The following is a 19,723-nucleotide window of genomic DNA, read 5'->3' on the forward strand; positions in this document are numbered from 1 at the left end:
TAAATAAACAATCTTAAGAACACTAGAATCACTTTAAGATTGGAAGAGAATGGCATCCAAATATCAGAAACCTTATGATTTGCTCTACCATTTTTTTTTTTTTTTTTTTCAGTACGCGGGCCGCTCACTGTTGTGGCCTCTCCCATTGCGGAGCACAGGCTCCGGACGCGCAGGCTCAGCGGCCATGGCTCACGGGCCCAGCCGCTCCACGGCATGTGGGATCCTCCCGGACCGGGGCACGAACCCGTGTCCCCCGCATCGGCAGGCGGACTCTCAACCACTGCGCCACCAGGGAAGCCCTGCTCTACCATTTTTAAAAGACTAAATTCTCACTTAAAATTTTTAAGATTTTACCTGGGAATATAATATTAAGTTTAGAACTATTCCTCTACCTGAAGTAGAAATAAAAGATATTTGCTTTAAAAAGGTTAGCGTTAACAGTCCCTATATAAATTCTAGAAAGGTTAGAAATGTTTCTACCCAAAGACTGCAGCCAGGTAAGAGTGTTTTTTCCCTATAATAAGCACATAGGCTCAAAATTTTAATGTTTTTTTACAAACACAAGATAATAGAGAATGAGTATCTCTAAAATACATGGAAAACATCACTGAAAAACATAAATGAGAGAGAAATAGTCTCTCAACTCACAAAAGTAAGATGGATGCAACGCTTCCATTCTGTTTTCACGTTGAGTCCTGAGATGTTACACGCGTCACTTTCCTGGATTTTACTTCCCAAACTGTCTTCCTGTGTCAGAATTTCTGGCGCTGGCCTCTCTTGCCTGCTTTTTCCATCCTGTTTTGAATTCAGCACTTTTTCATTTGCACCCAGCATGGAGAACTACAACATAGTCCCTTGAGTTGATCAGAGTTCATTCTTTTATCATGTTCTCCAACTGCCTGCGTTCCATTTTTAAACAATAGAGGGGGAATGTGCCTCACGCAGAAATAATCCATTCACTTTGGCTGAAGTAGGAGTGGCGGACGCCTCCAGGGAAGCAAGCTCAGGCCAACTTCCAGGACATGCGGCTCTCACTCGCCCTGCCTCACCTCCACCATTACCAGTGTGAGCCACAGCCTCCATCACTACCTAGGAATTGCTCCAATTCTGGTATTCCCCTATTTTCTTAAACTGCCCCATTTTCCTCCTATAGATGGTCTTTTAAGACATTAAGACATTAAGATAATTTTTAAAACTATTTTCCGGCTGCTCAAAACATTATTGAGGAAAGACCCTCGTGACGTCATGATAAGATGGTACAGTGATCTGGCAACTTCCCATTCTTCCCTCATTGTCTATTTTCTCCACAAATTATACATGAAAGCGGCAACCTGAGTTTAAACCTATGAGCAGAGTACTAGGCACAAAGTAGAGATTTGGTGTATACTTATTCAACCCTGTCCAAATTCCTCATATCCCTACGCCTGTTACATGGGTTACTAGTGGATGACTGCAAGCCTCTCTGGAGTTTACTAAAAGGGAATATAGTAGCTATTTAGATTCCCTCTTTTAACCAAAATCATCATTGTGAATTTTGGTAAAATGTCATCTATTAAATGTATCGTTTCTGTGCTTACTGTCAAGTTCTAACTCTATAAAGTTCTTCTTGAGAAAAAAGGACTGCCTCCCTTTTATAAAACCTGACTTAATTCTATTAAATTTCATCCTTGGTCTTGACACTCATCACTGGCCAGAACTGGAAGGAGTCTATCCCTAAAACAAGTTGCATTTAAAACAGGTAAATTGATGTATTCCTGTAGAGTCTATAATCTAAGTACATTTCCAGATCTCTGTAATTAAAGCAGCAATTTGTATTGGGCTACAGCCACGGGGAAGAGAAAAGAGAGAGAAAAAGAGAGGCATCTTTCATCATTATTGGTTTGTTGTACACTTTACCCATGCTTTTAAAATAGAAGTGAAATTTAATCTTCAAAATGAAAAAATAGACACATTTTCTAATAGTAAAATATAAGATTAAAATACTTAAAAATAAAGTGTTAGTGTGAAATAGGGCTTTTTTATATTAAAAAATGAAACATCTTAGATTTGCTTTTCTTGTATAAATCCTCTTAACTTATTAATAGTTACAACTTTCCAGAGTAGCTTTTATGAGACGCTGAAGGAGACAGGGGGCAGGGGGGGATTCTTTTTCGAGATATGAAGTCAGGACCTGAATGTATACATCGGACAGAGCAGTTTTCAACTTCAGATCTGTCCACCAGCACTAGAGAAAGGAATGATGTATTTCCTACCTTGAGACTTTTCATTACGTTTTCTTCTTCTTGGGGTTAAATTCTTTTCAAGGATATTCTACTTGTAAAAATTATTTTATTCTAGCTATAAAACATCTCACTTAAGAAAAACACATTTTATAGGCTTGCATAAAATCCCCGCAAAAGCCATCAAGATATGGAGACATCAGACCTTCAAAACATAAATCTGATCATGTGCCCTTGAAATAGTATGAACATTTAACAAAGTGACGTTATATTCTTATATTTGTTTGTCATGAGATGAAAGGCCGGGAGGCATATGGTGATTAATAACAGTTCCTGAGCTTCTAAAGAAATTTTACAACGAAATGACTAACTGCTTAAAAGAATGAGTTTTTCAAGAGCGCCCCTTCTGTTCCATTGATGTTTTTCATCCCATTTATCTCCTTAAAGAATCTCAAGCCAAAAGAATAGGCTTCCTTTTAAGCCACCGAAAAATGGGATCTGATGGAATCTTCCCGTAACTCCCGATGTTTTCCAACGTTGCTTTCTTCTTGCTGGTTTCGCCTCTCAATGGTTATTCTGTATTTCTTCCTGGGTAAAGGGAAAGCGAATGTAGTAATAAAACCTCGCTTGGCTACAAAATACTATGGTTTCTCTTACAAAGAATGCCCTCAAGGGACATCTGGGTTTGGGTTAATAAATGAGAAGTGACACAATATGAAACCCTGGTCAAAGATTAAAGTAGTGTGCCCTAAGGCATTGTGCCCTTATTCAAGGAGGAAAATTGGCCTGCTTTCCCAGACGCCATAGAACAAGTCTTCCCCTTCTTCCCTGGGTGCCTCGTGGGTTAAGTCTTGTCTATTCTGCCACAGAAGCTCTCCCCAGCTCCCAGGATATGCCCTAGATAAAGATCAGATGAAGCGTACAGGAATACAATTGTCCCCACAAAGAGTCACATACACCCGCAGTTACAGTTCCATACAGAAATGAAAAAAATCACGGTCCGCTGACTTAAGAATAAGCCACAAACTCAACCACCAAAGATTGCAGAGGAATGAACAGGTCTCAAGATGCGAAACTATCGGCATCTTGAACACACATAAATATTACAACTTTACAAGACTCGGGGCTTAACCACAGTGGTCACTAAGCATGTGGGTTCTCAAATACTGAGCACAGATGTCCTGAGAGCATAGGCGGCTTGGAGCCACTACGTCCTCTACAGAAGGTGAGCCCAGCACCTGTTTCTAAACTGGAGGAAGCCGGAGACTGGGGAAGTTGATTCTCCCTTTGTCCAGATTCCCTCTCCACTTTCGCATGTGGTGGGCAGTAGGAATGGGGTCAGAATATTTGTAAGCCAAAGACAGCAGTGGCTCTGTGGCCCATAGGGGGAGGCAATAGAAACCTTGACCCACTGCCTGGTATGCTAACCCACTGACCGCCAAACCAGCGTCACACCAAAGGAATGGCTCAGTTCTTCTCACCACATGCTTTTTGGGTAAGAGCAAGATAGGCACAGGTCACAAGGAGGATCGTTCGAAGGCAAGTGGCAAAGGGGAGTGAATTTTAAAACCTTATAAAGTGGTCCTAACCTGAAAAAGTAGAAGGCCATTAGCAAACCAGCTCCTAGTAAGGCTCCCACAACAATTCCTGTCACCGCTGACTCTTCTAGGCCACCTGCTTGAAAAAGAAACAGAGATAATCTGAGTTCATGTTGAGAAATAGCTAGAAATCCCTCATTCTGACGTTTCAGTCATTGAAAATTTTCATTCATTGGAAGGTGTTTCTCAATTTCCCACTTGGGGCAAATTTTCCAATTTTCCTTTCTTTTTGAGAACTATTTTCTAGGGGATCCTGTTCGTTGTTGTGGCAGTGGTGGTTGTGGTTTGGTTTGGGGTTTGAGGGTTTTTTACCAAGTGCAAAGCTTAAAAAGCACTTAAGGGCTTCCCTGGTGGCGCAGTGGTTGAGAGTCCGCCTGCCGATGCAGGGGACACGGGTTCGTGCCCTGGTCTGGGAAGATCCCACATGCCACAGAGCGGCTGGGCCCGTGAGCCATGGCCGCTGAGCCTGTGCGTCCGGAGCCTGTGCTCCGCAACGGGAGAGGCCACAACAGTGAGAGGCCCACGTACCGCAAAAAGAAAAAAAAAAAAAAAAGCACTTAAGAAAATACTAGATGAATGACTGTTACAAAAAAAAAAAAAGTGAGCACAGTGGGAATAAAGCAGGTTCAAGGAGGATTTGAAGAAAACTGGAAACTGAAGTTTTCAGATCTAGCCACACTCTTGAGTTTACAGGCAGAGAAGACAACCATGGAGACCATGGGACTGAGCCGGATCTCCTCATTTTCAGTGTCACTTGGATGGTGACACTTCCAAGTGCTGGAAGATTTGGTGAGAAAATTCGTTGGGTTAATGTTCTGTTTCTAGATGTTCTCTCACCAAAGCCAGAGTTTCATGTCAAAATGTCTTATATAGCTCTGTGGAAATGTAACAGTTTGAAACAATCAAGTTCAGTAGTGTCCCAGTTATTATATAAAAACGATAAATAGCTAGCTTGTGTAGAAAGAGTTTAGGACACAGTGTTATATGCATTCGTATTTAATCCTCAGAGCAGTCCTAAGAGTGGGATACATTTCTTTCATTTTACATATGAGAAAACTGAGGCTTAAAGAAATAGAAGAACACTCCTGGGTTCACAAAACCAGTAAGTGACAACGGTGGGATTCCAAATCCAGGCCCAATAACTCCAGAGACTGTGTTCTTAACATATTTCTGCCTTATGCCTTCCCGTAATTATTGCATATACAAAAATACCTCACAGGTTAAAGACTGTTCCCAAGACATAAGGAGCACACATACATTAGCCTAAAGTGAACAAGTTCCCTGAAAGGTCGATACTCACTTTGCCCTCCCTCAGTAGCTTATCAAAGGGTCTTGCTAAAACAATGATTTCCAACCATTTTCCTACTTTTAAGCTCCTTATGAGACCCTCCACTTGCTTCTATATTTATGACAAGGCTGCTCATAAATAACAGATTTCACACTTATTTGCCAATTTGTAAATTTTCAGGTGCCTAAGGGACACTGGTTCTGAGGGATAAGAGAATAAATACGAACTCTGAAACAAGAGATGAATAAGCGAGTGACATTTAGTATTTGATATTTTAATCCTCCCTAAAAGTGTAAACCTCAAATACTAAGAAATTATAGTACAAGATGTAAAAATAGGGAGATGCCTTCTACCACTTTGGAAAAGGATGGAAGGGAAGAAGGACCTAGAAGCCTCTGCTGAAGGCGGATGCCAGTTTGTGAACTGTTCCCATGGGTTTTATCACATCAGAAACAGGAATCTGCACTTTCAGGGCATGACCCCTGCATTATACTGATACCATAGATGATGAAACACAGAGCGAATTAAGTCTCTAAACTTACATGCTTTGCAAGGAGAGCTGTTTGTGTGCTCCACCATTCTGGTTTCATCTATTCTCAGCTTTAAAGGTCCCCAAGGATATTTGACGTTCGGTCGCATTTCAAAACGACCTTCTTTTCCAAAGTAATCACCAATAACCTATATAAAGGCAAAAAATATATACATATACACACTGAAAGGTCAAAGTTATCTGGTTCCAAAGGAGGCACAGAGTGGGCTCCCCTGTCGTTCACACTGACTACAATGGTGTGTTTCTGAGGACTTTGTAGGTCAAGATTTTCAGGCGCCAACAGCGCTCTTAAGGTGAGCATAATTTATGGAGAGCGGGCTCCCCATGGCAGGGAAGGTGGTTATACAGAAAGCAATAAGCTGGGAAGGCATGGCTTTTCCCTTGCTCACGGGAGAGGGCACTGCTTCTCCCACCTGCCACAGAGCAGCCCACGTGGTCAGCCATCTGTCAGGCCCAAGTTCCTTTCAGGGATGAGTGATGTCAGGACCCATCTTAAGGGTCCCAGGCTAAGTGGGCCTCACACCACTCAGTTAGCTTGGCATATAATTCAAGCATTAAAGAGCGTCTTCAGGAACTTCCCACTTCACCCTCCTCGGGTTGCAAAACTATTCCCCATCCTGACTTCGGGGGTTACATTCTCCTCTCTGATGAATTTACCCTATTTACACCCCACTTCCAAGCTGAACTCCTTTTCAGTTAGCTCCTGTGGCCCCTGAAAAAAATCAGTATTCTTTTATGGGTCAGTTCCAGGTTCACTCTCAGTTTCTGGTTCAACAGCCGTTTCATCAGCTCCCTGAGCCCTGACCTAGAAGTACCTTCGCACCCAGGTTCTCGGGATCCGTTTCCCTCTTGTCTGGGCACCGGCACCCTGCTCCTGAGCGGCCTGTGACACTCCCTCCCCCTCTCTCTCCTGAAGGAGGCCCAGCAAGCTCTCATAGGCCATTTCATGTCAGAATGAAAAGAATTCTAGATAATCACCAAGCTAACAATCACTGGCATGTACTGAGCACATACCAAGTACTTTACACACATGCACTCCTGACTCCTCACCACAACCCTATCTATAATAGACGGTTACTATCCACCTTTTATAGAGGGGGAGACTCGAATATACACGAGACCCAGACCATCGAAGAGTAAAAAACCGTGCAGTAAATGCAGCAAGTGCGGGTCCTGCCGGCTCAGCCCCTCCCACAAAGGCCAAGTACGTGTGGACTGAGAGAAGACAGTCCTTCATGCAGGGTCACAGGAAGTGTGACAGGAGCATCAACTCTGGGTGAGAGCCTTCAGAGAAGCAGAGAGGGAGCCGCATTATGGGACCTGAAACACTGCCTATTCCTATAATCTTTATTTATATATTTATCATGTAAAGTTTATACAGTCCTTTTCTAGGTTCCATTTTATCTGGTGTTTGTGATCATCACGTGAGGTCAGCAAGGGAGAGATTATGATTTCCTCATTACAGCCGAGGAAGCTGAGGCCAAGAGCTTGACACCCCAGGAAGTGTCAGAAACTCCTCTGTGTGTCCAGGGCACCCTTTTCTCTTCGTGATGCTATCCTGAAACTCCATCATCTTTTGAAATACTAATGCATGTCCAGTTTGTACCCACCCCTGCCAAAAACAATTTTTTTTTCAAATTTTTAGGGAGGAAGTAAATACACAATTTCACTTTATGTCTCTCAGCTGATGATGCTGTCCTGTATCTTAGGACTGAGGTGTGATTCTTGGCCACTTGAAAGGTAGGATTTCCCCACTTAGGATAAACGTGGAACCATTTCCTGAAGTCTTCCCTGATACCCTCAACCAGAAGGAAGCCCTCTCTTGGAAACTCCCTGTGTGCAGCTCATTTTTATTTGGAGGCTGCTTTCAGGGCAGCTATTTGGACACCAGGACAAATACATTCCTTGGAATTTCCACAAGCAGAGGAGCGGCTGGGGCAGAAGTCCTGTTTGCTTACCTCCTGGGTGCCCGCTTCCGTGTCGGTCATGGCAATCACGGAGAAATCCCCGTACCGGTCTCCATTGGCATCTATGGACACCTGCCCGGCAATACCTAGAGGATGAGATGGAAAGGACTCCAGCTGGTTACTTAAAATGCCTCTGTCCGCCAACAAAAACAAGAAAATGAATTGACAGGACTTTTTTAAACAAACTCATGCCACAGGGAATCTCATCAAACTCGGAGCATTTTTGTTGGCATTTGAAAAGACATTGTAATTTCATCTGTGTCTGCATTCCTAAATTCTTAACATTTCTCCATTTAAAAATGAAAAGAAAAAGAAACAAATGACCTTCTTTGGGGAATATGTTAAAGAAGAAAAAAAAAAGATTAAGGCTAATCCTGCAAGCAGTATGCTTATCCCAGAGTTTTGTATTAATTTTTTTAAAAAATGCAGAGTGAGAAGTGGAGCTGTAGTACAGTTCCTAGACTTGTCATGGGTTCACGTTATCACTGGGCAAACATTATAAAAGGAAACCCATTCCAGGCCCAGGACTCAGTGAATGTGCTTGCCTGTGGGCTCCTTGGACGCCCAGGAGAGCAAAGGGCCTGCTTTGCAGGTCATGGGAGCCAAGAGCAAAGATGAGCTGGTTTTATCTCACTTGTGTTCATTCATTCATTGTTTTGGGGGTTTTTTGTCTTCCAGTTTAATGGAGATGTAACTGACATATCTCACTGTGTGAGTTTCAAGTGTGCAGCATAAAGGTTTGACTTACAGATACTGTGAAATGAGTTTAACATTCATCATCATATAGATATAGTAAAGTATTCATTGTTTTATCCAGTGATAACTAGGGGCTGAATTTAATGCTGAGGCAAAGATGATCTGGACACAGTGTCTGCTCAAGAGAGAGGCAGCCTAGACAAGGGGTTTATTTTGGTGGCGCTGGAATCGAACTGCGCATCTGAATCCCAGCTGTCACATTTCCTAGCCTATGACCTTGGGCAAGGATTTAGCCCACTGAGCCTCAGTCTCCAGGACTGTAAAAGAGGCATAATAGTAGCTCCCTGCCAAGAGGCTGCTGAAAAGATTAAGTGAGCTGAAACAGGTAAAGTACTTTCAACATGGGTTTAAGAGAAGTCGGTCGTTTCCTTCTTTTGTCATTACTTCTACCGCTATGCCTGGAATCTGGGAGAGGACATTCTGACTGTGCCCACACCACTCAGAAGAGGAGCTGGCACATCTAGTTGGAGACTCCTGGGGGACTCAGTAAAAGAGAGCAGGTCTTTTATAGGAATGTTGGTGAAGCCTCTGATTCAGACAAGCAGCCAGCAGAGTGTGGGAGTGTTCTAGGCAGAAAGGCAGCCCTGTTAGTATTTACAAAGCCACAAAAGCTGAAAGGAATCCAAGGGACGGTGAGGTTTTGGGGGAGGTGGCCCATGTGTATGGAAGGGAACGGTGAGATGTAAAGCTGGAACAGCTGGAACAGGGTGGCCAGAGCATGGAGGGCCTTGAGTGCCACACAGAGGATTTGGATTTACTTTGGTTAGCAATGGTGGCTTACAGCAGCTAATCAATAAAAGCAAATAGGTATATACTATTAGTTGATATTAAATATGTCTATATTGCAATTTTCATTAACTAAGAGAATTTATATGTCAGCCACATTCTAAGTATTTGTTTTCTTTCAATTTAAACTGTGGCAAAGTTCAGTGTAATTCTTAATTGGCACCTCTACTGATGTGGTTCTCTCCGGAAGTAAAATGAATGTCTGGGAAAAGGGATCCCAAGGGAACGCTCCATCCTCTAGTGTGGTTTGGAGAGGGCAAGTATTTGGGTTTACTGTCCTCTGGGTTGCTGTTTGAAGGCCCACTGATTTTTCCAGACTTTGGTCTACTTTGCTGGAAACAGAATGGAGCTACTATTCATCTTGATTTCTTTGTCTTCTTAACATAGACTGATTACAAAGGATACACCTATCTCAAGCTAGCTTATCCTTGACAGTCTATACGACTTTTAAGTAATTAATGTCATTTAAATATATATACATTTATCTCCAAACATATTGGCTGTCTAAAACCATATGCCGTTCTGTTCAGAGGTGTTTATGATGGTGTGTTCTGCTACGTGTTTTGCACAGTATTTTATAAGGCAAGGTGGCCCTAGTAATCCAAGACCTCACTACACTTTAAGCTATTACAATTCTGCCAAGAAATGGGGTGTGAACCCTCAGGTGGCTAATTAGCAAGTGAGACTTCACCTGAGAGTATTGTACATAAGGTGAGATCGTCAGGCTGACAGCAGAATTTTCCTGTACATAAGTAATGAGACTTTTCACCCTCATTTCTATTGGCCTGTAGCGGAGCTCAAGGTTTGAGCCACAGTCCTATTTACCTTGTCACTCTGACCTCTCACACAGAGAGGAAATTCAGCTTCTTCCCAGGCCATTTATTGAAAACCTTGAGATTTGGCCATAGGTTTCACGGTAATGAAATCCAAATCTGTCAAATAATGTCCAGAGTATTTTTCCCTTGACAACTTTATGGTCACTTACAGTGACCATTAAAATTTAAATGGTTTTTAATTTTAGAACAGTTGGGGATTTTTTTATAGTTCTTTTGGGGGCTACCCTCAGATTGATCATTGTTTAGCAAATAAAATGGGCTCTTCAAACAATTCAAGGTCAAAACTTACCTTGGCTTCAATTATCTTTACATTTGGACAAATGAGATTCTGAGTTTAGACTGAACTATACAGTTGATTGTTTTGGGACTCATTTCGTATTGCCTGTGTAGACCCAGCCCTAGAATGGAAGCATCAGGTTGGCCTATGGGAAAATTTAGTCCATGTCCTCTAAAGAAAACTGAGTTCCAGCCATTGTGGGCACCTGCCCTTCCCTTAACAACCTCCCTCAGATGACCACGAGCAAATGAACACATCGTGTAGTGAGGAGTAACTAGGAACAGGATGTGGCCTACCAAGGTCATGTCCACACATGCTGGTTTCTCAGTGCACAGGACACAACTTCTGGGAAATTTGACTCAGTCCTAATATGCCCCCTGACTTATCCTATTTGATTCCAACTCCTCAGCTGAAGCAGTCAGAGGTCGAGCAAAATAATCCTGGAGGCTTATTTTATTCGTTCATGTCCTACAATCTGTCCAAAGTTAAAGCAGATGTCACTCTAGTTTTGAGTAAGATGTGGCATCTACTGAAACCACCAAGGAGAAATGAAATCCACCAAATGTCACCATAGCTGCTGCCCAGACAACTCTCGCTGGAACTTGACCTCTCTGTACCGTCCTACCCTTTCTAATAACCAAGGGCAAGACGAGGCAGTGGAGTGGATGGGAGTCCCAAGGGAAAAAAAACCACGTGCCCCAAATCTAGCCTTGATAAATACATATAGGCATAGCCCCAGTGCATTAAAGGACTCAAAGGACGAGTTGGCATGATGCAGAACTGAAAGGGTCTTTGTCAGTCATCAGCTAGTCCAGCCCCCTTAGTACTGGTGACAAAGAAGAAGCCCAAAGGACTGAGGTCACAGCCAGTGGCTAGGTTGTGGGTTTCCTGACCTCTAGTGAGTGACCTGTATGGCAGCGGTCCTCAGATGCTATCCACCAGCATACTACAGTTTATTTTCCTCAGCCCCCAGAAAGCCCCCATCTAAAAAAGACTCAAGACAGATCCTGACCCTCGACACCCTCTGGTGGCTTTCCATCTCACTCAGGTGGAAACCCAAGGTCCTCAGTGCAGCTTCCGGGCCCACAGGATCTGGCCCCACTACCTCTGACTCTGGCTACGATCACGCTGCGGCTCACATACTGCTGCAGCCACACCGGCCTCCTCGCTCTTACGGGGGCCCTCAGCACTCTCCTGCCAGATACACTCAGGGTCTCTGTGTTTGCTGCTGCCTCTGGGATATTCTCTCCTAAACATCCACATAATTTCTTTCACTACTCTGAGGTCTCTACTCAACCACCGCTTATCAGAAAGACCTTCCCAGACAACTCTATTTAAATTAGCAGTCCTACCACACCCCTCCCATCACTTTCCAGCCCCCTAACCTGCTTTACTTTATAGCCCCTGAAGTGGTATATTTATTCATTTATCGCCAGTTCCCCCTACCACCATGGAAGCTCAGTTGATTGCAGGGGATTTCCCTAGTTCACCGCTGAATCGTCAGCACCTTGACCGGCGTCTGGCACATAGTAAGTGCTCAAGAATATCTGATGAATGAATGAATGAGTGAATCTGAAGTTGATATCCGCAGGGCTCCAGCAGCTGGATCATTCTCATATTGAGTCTCATGTTCATTTTTTTTTCTTTGACTGATGGGGAGGTGAGAGGAAACTAGCACTCCACATGCTGTTACCAAGAATATGGACTGGTAGACCTTTCCAGAAGATATTTGGCAATACCTAATGCACTTTAAAAGGTACCAACATACTTTTGGACCCAGATAGGCCATGACTGAGAATGTTCCCTATTGGATGTACTCACAAAAATTCATCAAGATGTGTAAGATCATAATAGCATTTTGCATAATAGCAAAACCTGTAAACAACTGAAGTGCCCATCAATAAGAGACTGGTGAAAGAAATACTTGTACAGCCAAACAGTGGAAAAATATGGAACCATCATGTAAAAATGTGCTGAATCTATGAGCGCTCATATGGAAAATTCTTCTACTTGACATACAAGTGAAAAAGCTAAGAAGAAGAATGGCATTCATAGTATGGCCCTTTTGTGTAAATTTTTTAGATAAGATATACAAATGCATATGTGCTGGCAGAAGGCATAAAATATTTTTAGGCTGAATCATAGGAAATTGTTAATAGTGATTACACTGGGGACAGGGGACTAGGGTGTGAAGGGAAAACTTTCACTTTTCATTTTGTACATTTTTGTAGCATTCAAATTTTCCAGCCAAGAATGGTCTCATTCTTGTACAATGTTTAAATGTCAACGGAGATTGCTTGAGTGATGAGATGACGAGCCATTTTGTTGTTGTCATTGTTCTTATACTTCTCTGTTCTTAAGCAACAGCTGGTATTCACCATTTTAAAAAATAAAATATAAGCAGAGAGCTCAAATGGACCTGCTTATCATCTCAAACCTCCCAGTTTTGAACAGAGGAATGTATATCTGGGATTATTCCTTTTAAAACTGATCACAGGGCTTCCCTGGTGGCGCAGTGGTTGAGAGTCCGCCTGCCGATGCAGGGGACACGGGTTCGTGCCCCGGTCTGGGAAGATCCCACATGCCGCGGAGCGGCTGAGCCCATGAGCCATGGCCGCTGAGCCTGCGCGTCCGGAGCCTGTGCTCCGCAATGGGAGAGGCCGCAACAGAGAGAGGTCCGCGTACCGCAAAAAAAAAAAAACTGATCACAGAACTCTTCACAAACTGATTATTTGTTGTGAATGAGGGTTGTGATTAATTTTAAGAAGCCTAGAGCTGTCATCTAGTAATCAGGAGACAAGGCACTTCCTATATCAGTGGGACTCTTTCAAAGCACTTTCACAAGCCTTATCTCATTTAATTTTCACAACAAGCCTGTGAAGTGGGTTGATCTTAACTTATTCTCCTTCTTCTACAGCTGAGAAAAGTAAGACACCGGCAAGGTCCCAAGGTTGTAAGAGAGAAAAACAGAACCAGGAAAGAAGCAGCTTGATCAGCTGCGGAGTGTTGTTGCCTTGTAGACTGAAACCTCACCTTCAAATGTTCTGTTCCAAGTCTGCTGGATAATTTTCCCTCCATCCTTCTTACTGTAACCAGCTCTGAGTACTTCATGTAAAGCCAGGACGTAGAGGAGGATGGCATCGTGGAATCCTTCAACAAACATGTTAACCTGGAAAGGAAAGCCCAGCTGGGTGAGCCCAGACCACAAACGACTCACATTCGGGAATAATGTGGGCAAATCCAAGTGGTTAACAAGTTAGACTCGAGGCCCGTAAGCGATGGCAGAGGTGTGCGAAAGAGTAGCTAACAAGACTCATGCCACAATCTTCCTGGCACTGGCTTCATCAGGAAAACCCTTCCCCCGTTTGGGAGTTTGGAGAGCAGACAAGATATTACAGAAGTCAAGAACATTGTACCTGTGGGCCAGGTTAAGTATTCCAGGTGCATCAGCCTTTGCCCATAGATGCCTCTGCACACGTGCCCTCCTTCTTCCCACATCTGCTCTCTACCTCAGGCCAACTAGAGTCCAACCTTCCCCCTGAGGTCTTCTCCATCTTCACCAGCCCCTGTGATCTCCATGCTCTGAATGTAGAGCATGGCTAAAAACACAGTAGGGGTCCATTCATTCATATTCAAATACTACTGAACTCCTAGTAGAGCGCAAAGGGGGCAAAGAGGAACAGACGCTGCCATCTCTGCCTGCCCAGCATTTCTGTCCTCTCCTCTACCAGCATCAACATCTCAGTTTCTCTTTCCAGTTTGTGTTCTGAGTAGTTCCAGGGCATCTGACAACTCCCTACCTCCAGTCCCTGCCAAGCTCCAAGGACAAGAATGGAAACGGGCCATTGGTTTATCTCAGTTGAGTCCTGGCTCAAGTAAGATAGCCCTTGCGCTCAGAAACATACAACTTCATGTGAAATTGGAGAAGTCACTTAATCCTTCTGAGCCTTGTGTCCTTCTATAAGCACCATTTGGCAAGTTCTGATACCACATTTAAACCCACTGTAACGTTCACTGAACATGAACTGAGCAAACACAATCTTGAAACACTTAGTAGCTTACAGATTAGGTATAAGAGTACCCCCAAATTCCAGCCTTCTTCTTTCAGAAGAATAGAATTCCATGCAGCAGAGTGAATTGGGCATCCCACAGACAACCACGGTGAGGCATTGAGAGAGGCATTCCTGCCCCAGTCGTAGAAAGAAACCCCGGAGGAAGAGAGCCACCTGGTTCAAATACACAAACATTCACAGAAGACATGGCTCAACGTCCAGTTCTTCTTGGCCTCATCCCACCCTGAAGGACAATAAGTCCTGTTTGCATCAGAGGAGCGAATATTTCAGAATTGCCAAAGCCTAGTGCCGAGAGGCAGGCTAGAATAATGGTTAAGGAGCCTGGGCTCGCCACCCAGCTCTGCCACTTCCTGGCTGTGCTGTTGCACCACTCTGGGTCTCAGTTTTCCCCATCTGGAAAATGAGGAAAATATTCGTGCCTATCTCAAGGGGTTGCTGTCATGTTTAAGTGAACTAATAGATGTAAAATATGTAAAAGTCAGCACTCCCTGTTAGCTTTTGTTGTTATTGTCTAGAGACAGAGAATTATAAACCTAGGAATCCTGCTTAGCTTCTAATTCCTAATAGCAGTGTTCAAAAAACAAGGGATCTAATTACTAGTACAACATATCTTATTGACCCACTTTACACTTAATGGAAACTAAGCCTCCTTGTTCATGCTTTCATATTCCAAACAGTTCTCTTCCACAAAGTCACGTCCTTAATTCCACCCAACTGCGATGGGTGCAGCCCAAGCTAGTCAATTCCACTGACCCTCTGGGAGAGGCAGAGGACAGAAGAGTATGGTTTACAGGAGACCCCTCACTTAGCTGCTAGACCCAGAGTCTAATCCTGGCCCTGACATGTTAGTTGATCTCTCAAGTCTTCAATATCCTTATCGACTAAATGTGAGTTTAGTATCTACTCATCTCACAGAGCTCTTCTGGGGATTAAATGAACGAGTGCATGTAAAACATCTAACACAGCTCTTGGGACTGTGAAAGCAAATGGTAGACATTAGCTCTTACTGTTAGCCATCAAGTCTCAGAGTCATTATTTTTTTAGGCAAAGCAGAATGGCGTAGAAATAAAATCTACTAGTCAAAGATAATTTTCTGCTGATTGTGCTATGCTAATTCCATTTTCCAGAGGAATATGAAATTTTCACTTAGGCCACGAAGTCATCATGGCTTGAGAAAGCAGCATGCTGATGAGTTAATGAGTTTTAGTGAGTGGACTGTAGCTGTGTAACTTAATCCTCGGGCCACAATAAAAGCTATTTTTTCAAAAGATCAATCTTCCCTTTGATAATTGCATAAAAACCACCCTGCTCCAGAGGGAAGCATCATAGAATCGTGGAATATGGGAAACATAAGATGCCTTTGAAAAGCCCTGGTCCGATCCACTCCTTACTTTGAGAACCTAAAGGCATCACTCACCTGCCATCTCCCTGCATTCTGTAAGTGAGAGTTGTCCCATCTATAGTCCTTGTTCTGAGGGAGTCTAAGACAGCCCCTGCTTAGACTGTGAAGTACCAGCTGCTGGACATCACCTGTCCACCTCTCTCCCTCCTCTTTCTCAAAATCCTAACCCTGGGCCGCCACGCTGCCACTGGCCACCCAAAGCACTGGACACGTGTCCCAGCACCACCCTCTGTCTGGCTCTTGAGCTCCCTTCCTTCTTGATACGCCCTCTGAGCTGCCCCCTCTACAATCGGGATGGGAAGAATAATTATCTGGCTGAAAAACATGAACTTGGATTACTTCTGTCCTAACAGGCTTAATGGTAGAAGAGAATAGATAGGCTCTCAATACCTGCTCGCGTCCAAAAACTCATTTTATCTGGGTTTGCAAATGAAACGCAAAATTTACCTTCTTTCCTCTCAAATTGGCTGAGTGTCTCCCTCTCCTGCCAAAATTAGCAGGAGAGCTGCTGGCCCCCACTGAGGTTCACTCACACCCCAGCCCGCTGCGGGGGACGTTTCATAACACCTACCTCATAGGACCTCAAGCCAGAAGCAAGACCCCAGAGACCGTCTTTTCTCGAGGAGAACATTCTCACATCCACACGTGTTTTTTAATGGGAGGAAAGCCCATTAGCACATTATAGACACTGAAAATTGGAAGTGCCAATTTTTTTAAAAAATGAGGGAGAAAAATAAATCCAGAGTATTAAGTTGCCTTTGGAACACTTTCCGCTGGCCCCCAGGCTGAAAGGAACGAGGTCATCTGGTCCATCCCCCCCCACCCCCCCACCCCTGCCTCTGGCCAGAACAACACTGGGACTTCAAACTCCTGCCTGACAGATCAGGCAGTAGTTACTAAAGGAAGAAAACAGCGTTCCCTCTTCTGACCGACCTGTTCTAGTAGTAAGCCTCATTTCTAGCCAGAAAGCCCTTCCTTACTGTCATTAGCCATGAGTCTTCCTTAAATTCCTAAATGCAGCCATTCCCCTGCTCGATGGCAGAGTTAAGAGAACAAATACAGTTCATGAACCATAGGAGTTTCGTCTCCACCAGACAGCACCGCCGCCCCCCACTGGTGCGTAGATGGACTCCACGCAAGGCAGCTGGTGAAGTCGACCCCCGTGAGGGACCAGCTCCAGGATGATAATGATTTGCGCTGTGCATCAAAGTGTCTCTCGTTCAAACAAGATGGAAATCGTTCACCATCTTCCGCTCATTCTGGGGAGTTTGCCCAGAACAAGGAAGCATGCTCTCCTGTCATTTCGTCTCAGTTCCCTTGATTTTGTCCTCTGGTGCTGGCCAGTGGCAGCTATTCCACATAAAAGAAAGCCATTCTTGCCTTTGGCCTTTCTCCCTGATAGCACCTGTCAGCCACGTCTATTTGTTAGTGTAGTTTCTTCTTAATTCTCTATCATGGGAAAAGCTGAATACAAATCTAGTTCCTTTCCAAAGCGGACTCACAGATACAGAGGACAAACCAGTGGCTACCAGTGGGGAGAGGGAAGGAGGGAGGAGCAATATAGGAATAGGGGATTAAGAGGTACAAACAATTAGGTATAAAATAAGCTACAAAGACACATTGTACAATGTGGGGAATACGGCAAGAATTTTATAATAACTATTAATGGCATATAACCTTTAAAAATCATGAACCACTGTATTGTACACCAGTAATTTATATAATATTGTACATCAGCTATCCTTCAATTAGAAAAAAAAAAGAAATCTAGTTCTTTTTTAACTGAGCATAAAGAGTTGCCGTTCCTGACATGGCTCTTATCTGTGACAGTGAACAGAGTCTTTCTCATTTCTCTTTGGGGAGACAAATTCATAGGTGAATTCCTCAATGCCTGTGCTCCAAACAAGACAGCAGAGAATGCTACATGCCTCAGCTGTTCTTGTAAAGTGAGAGTGGACCACCCGGCAGTAATCTCGCTCCCAGGGTCGTCTGGATACCTGAGAAAGCCTGTAAAGCTCTCAGATGGAGACCAGTGGGAGAAAGCTACCAAAGTTAAGCACAAGGCTAGGCTCTCCCAGGGCTTCGCTCGTGGTGTTCACATGTACTCAAGCATGTCGTGAGGGGGTTCTGTCTTTCTCACCACAAACCAACGGTTCCAAATGCAAATCAGGAGAGCACAGGGTTTGGGGCAGTGTTTCTTAAGAGTCTTTTGAAGAGACATGAGCCTTAACGTCCCCATCAGTTAAAGGGGAGATCAGGGACAAGGACATTTTGATGGCAGGCAGATAAGAGGAGGGATGGTCCAGGACCTGCCTCTCCCTATCACAGCAGAAACATTGGCAGCTTCATCTTCAATTATTAGTAATAAGACCCTGAAAATGAACCTTGTCCTGCCCTCTTAGGCCACTGGAGATGGTAGACACAGAAGAAAGTGGCCTGGCCATGCTGCATGGGGAGGCCGAAGGTTAAAGGACATTATGCATTTGATGAACACTGCACACATGACCTCCATACAATAAAAATATAGATCCTATCTGTTTTCATTCCATTTGCTTTCGAAACATAAAATTTTAAATCTACAATATAGAGTAACAACAGCAGGAACTTCCATAAATCAAGTGATATCACCAATTCTTCAACATCAAAAGAGGGGTTCTCACTCTTACTGGCATACACCCCTCTTCTATACTGGGCCTTCTATACTGCTCTTCTATACTGGGCCTGCCTTCATGGAATTCACACTTGGTCACTTGCTGACTTGTTTTAGCCTTGAGGAAAGTGAAGTTGTACATTTTTACCCTTATCCTAGTAACTCTGAGAAAATGCAAAGGGCAAGCGACTTACCAAGAGTCAGGCAGCAGACCTGGGAGAGAGCCAGGGTCCAGCCCTGTGCTTGGCCGAAGAATTGCCATATCGTCTGGCAGACTTTTTTGGGGTGGGGATGGGCCCTAAGTCGCCCAAATGACTGTCTCCATCCCAGGCTCAGCCCTGCCCCTATAGTAATGCCCTAGACTGGGAAACTAACTTGGGTCTCCTAGCCTAAAGTGTGGCTGCCTGCAAAGAGAAGCAGCATTTTTCCTCTCTCTCATATCCTAAAACAAAATGGATCATTAAACAAAAGCAGCCCCGGGAAGATCATTAAGTCAAGTTCTGACCCCTCAGGTGTCTCCCATGCTACCGCAATCGGCTGCCCTTCTAATGACGGGAACAGCAGCGCAGGCTGCGCGCAGTGCGCGGTGCTGGTGGACGGCATCCACTTACATGAGGCAACCTCAGCCAGGAGAGCCGCCCAGAGAAACGAGGTGGAGGAGAACTCCGTGGAACTGGGCTGCTGGAATTAGTGGGTGTGGAGCGCAAGCATGAGAATGACTTTTTAAAATTCTCCCAGTGCTCATACAGGGAATTCGGTCATCTGATACATGTGCCCTTTGAATGTGTCCCACACACACGTCATATGAGGATGCTTCTCATCACCTATCACTCTTGAAGGCTTAGTTGAGAAATGCACATACCTAATGACATAATCGTCTCTGGCTTTCAGACGAATCAGGTGAGCAATGTCTGTCCTTGGCCTTCATGTCCCACCAGTGCCCGACCAGATGTGCCTCCGGAAAGCCTGGGGACCCGACCCCCACAGACTGCTCTGGACACTTGCTGGCCTTCCTTCCAGGGGTCTATGTTCCTATCGGGCACAATGTCGAGGTGGGTAAACACACACACCAAACGCAAGGGGGAAGGGCCGAGGCAGGCAGCAAGTGTCCCGCTCACTCTGCCAGACGGTGGGGCAGCCCCGAGACTGCAAGTGGGGTGACCAAGCCAGAGTGAGATGGAGACCGGGGGACACAGGGGGACAATTTCTGGCCTCACTCCTTCTGAAAGGCCAAAATCAGAAGAAGCATATAGACTATACTTTATCCACCTTGACGACATCCTTGAAAGCTGAGCCTGAGAACTTCAGACAGCTTTCCTTA

The 19,723-nt window shown here is 44.3% G+C and overlaps 1 protein-coding gene across 2 annotated transcripts in view; it reads right to left on the reverse strand.

Annotated features, from left to right (window-relative positions):
* Positions 1-2,695: 2,695 nt before the first annotated feature.
* The window catches only part of NPR3 (natriuretic peptide receptor 3), a gene marked incomplete at its 3' end in the record, with an annotated part of 64,487 nt that continues 47,459 nt past the window's right edge, over positions 2,696-19,723 (reverse strand). The window contains exons 4-8 of one of the 2 annotated variants that reach the window (XM_082834898.1): positions 13,311-13,446; positions 7,614-7,708; positions 5,648-5,783; positions 3,809-3,893; positions 2,696-2,807 (exon numbers count right to left, since the gene is read on the reverse strand). In XM_082834898.1, the coding sequence (XP_082691024.1) occupies positions 2,696-2,807; positions 3,809-3,893; positions 5,648-5,783; positions 7,614-7,708; positions 13,311-13,446 (564 nt within the window). Of the gene's footprint in view, positions 2,808-3,808; positions 3,897-5,647; positions 5,784-7,613; positions 7,709-13,310; positions 13,447-19,723 lie in introns of both variants that reach the window. The other variant, XM_082834897.1, reaches the window with a different exon arrangement.

This window comes from Leucopleurus acutus, assembly GCF_964270905.1.
Source record: "Leucopleurus acutus genome assembly, chromosome: 3".
Classification (NCBI taxonomy): Eukaryota; Metazoa; Chordata; class Mammalia; order Artiodactyla; family Delphinidae; genus Leucopleurus; species Leucopleurus acutus.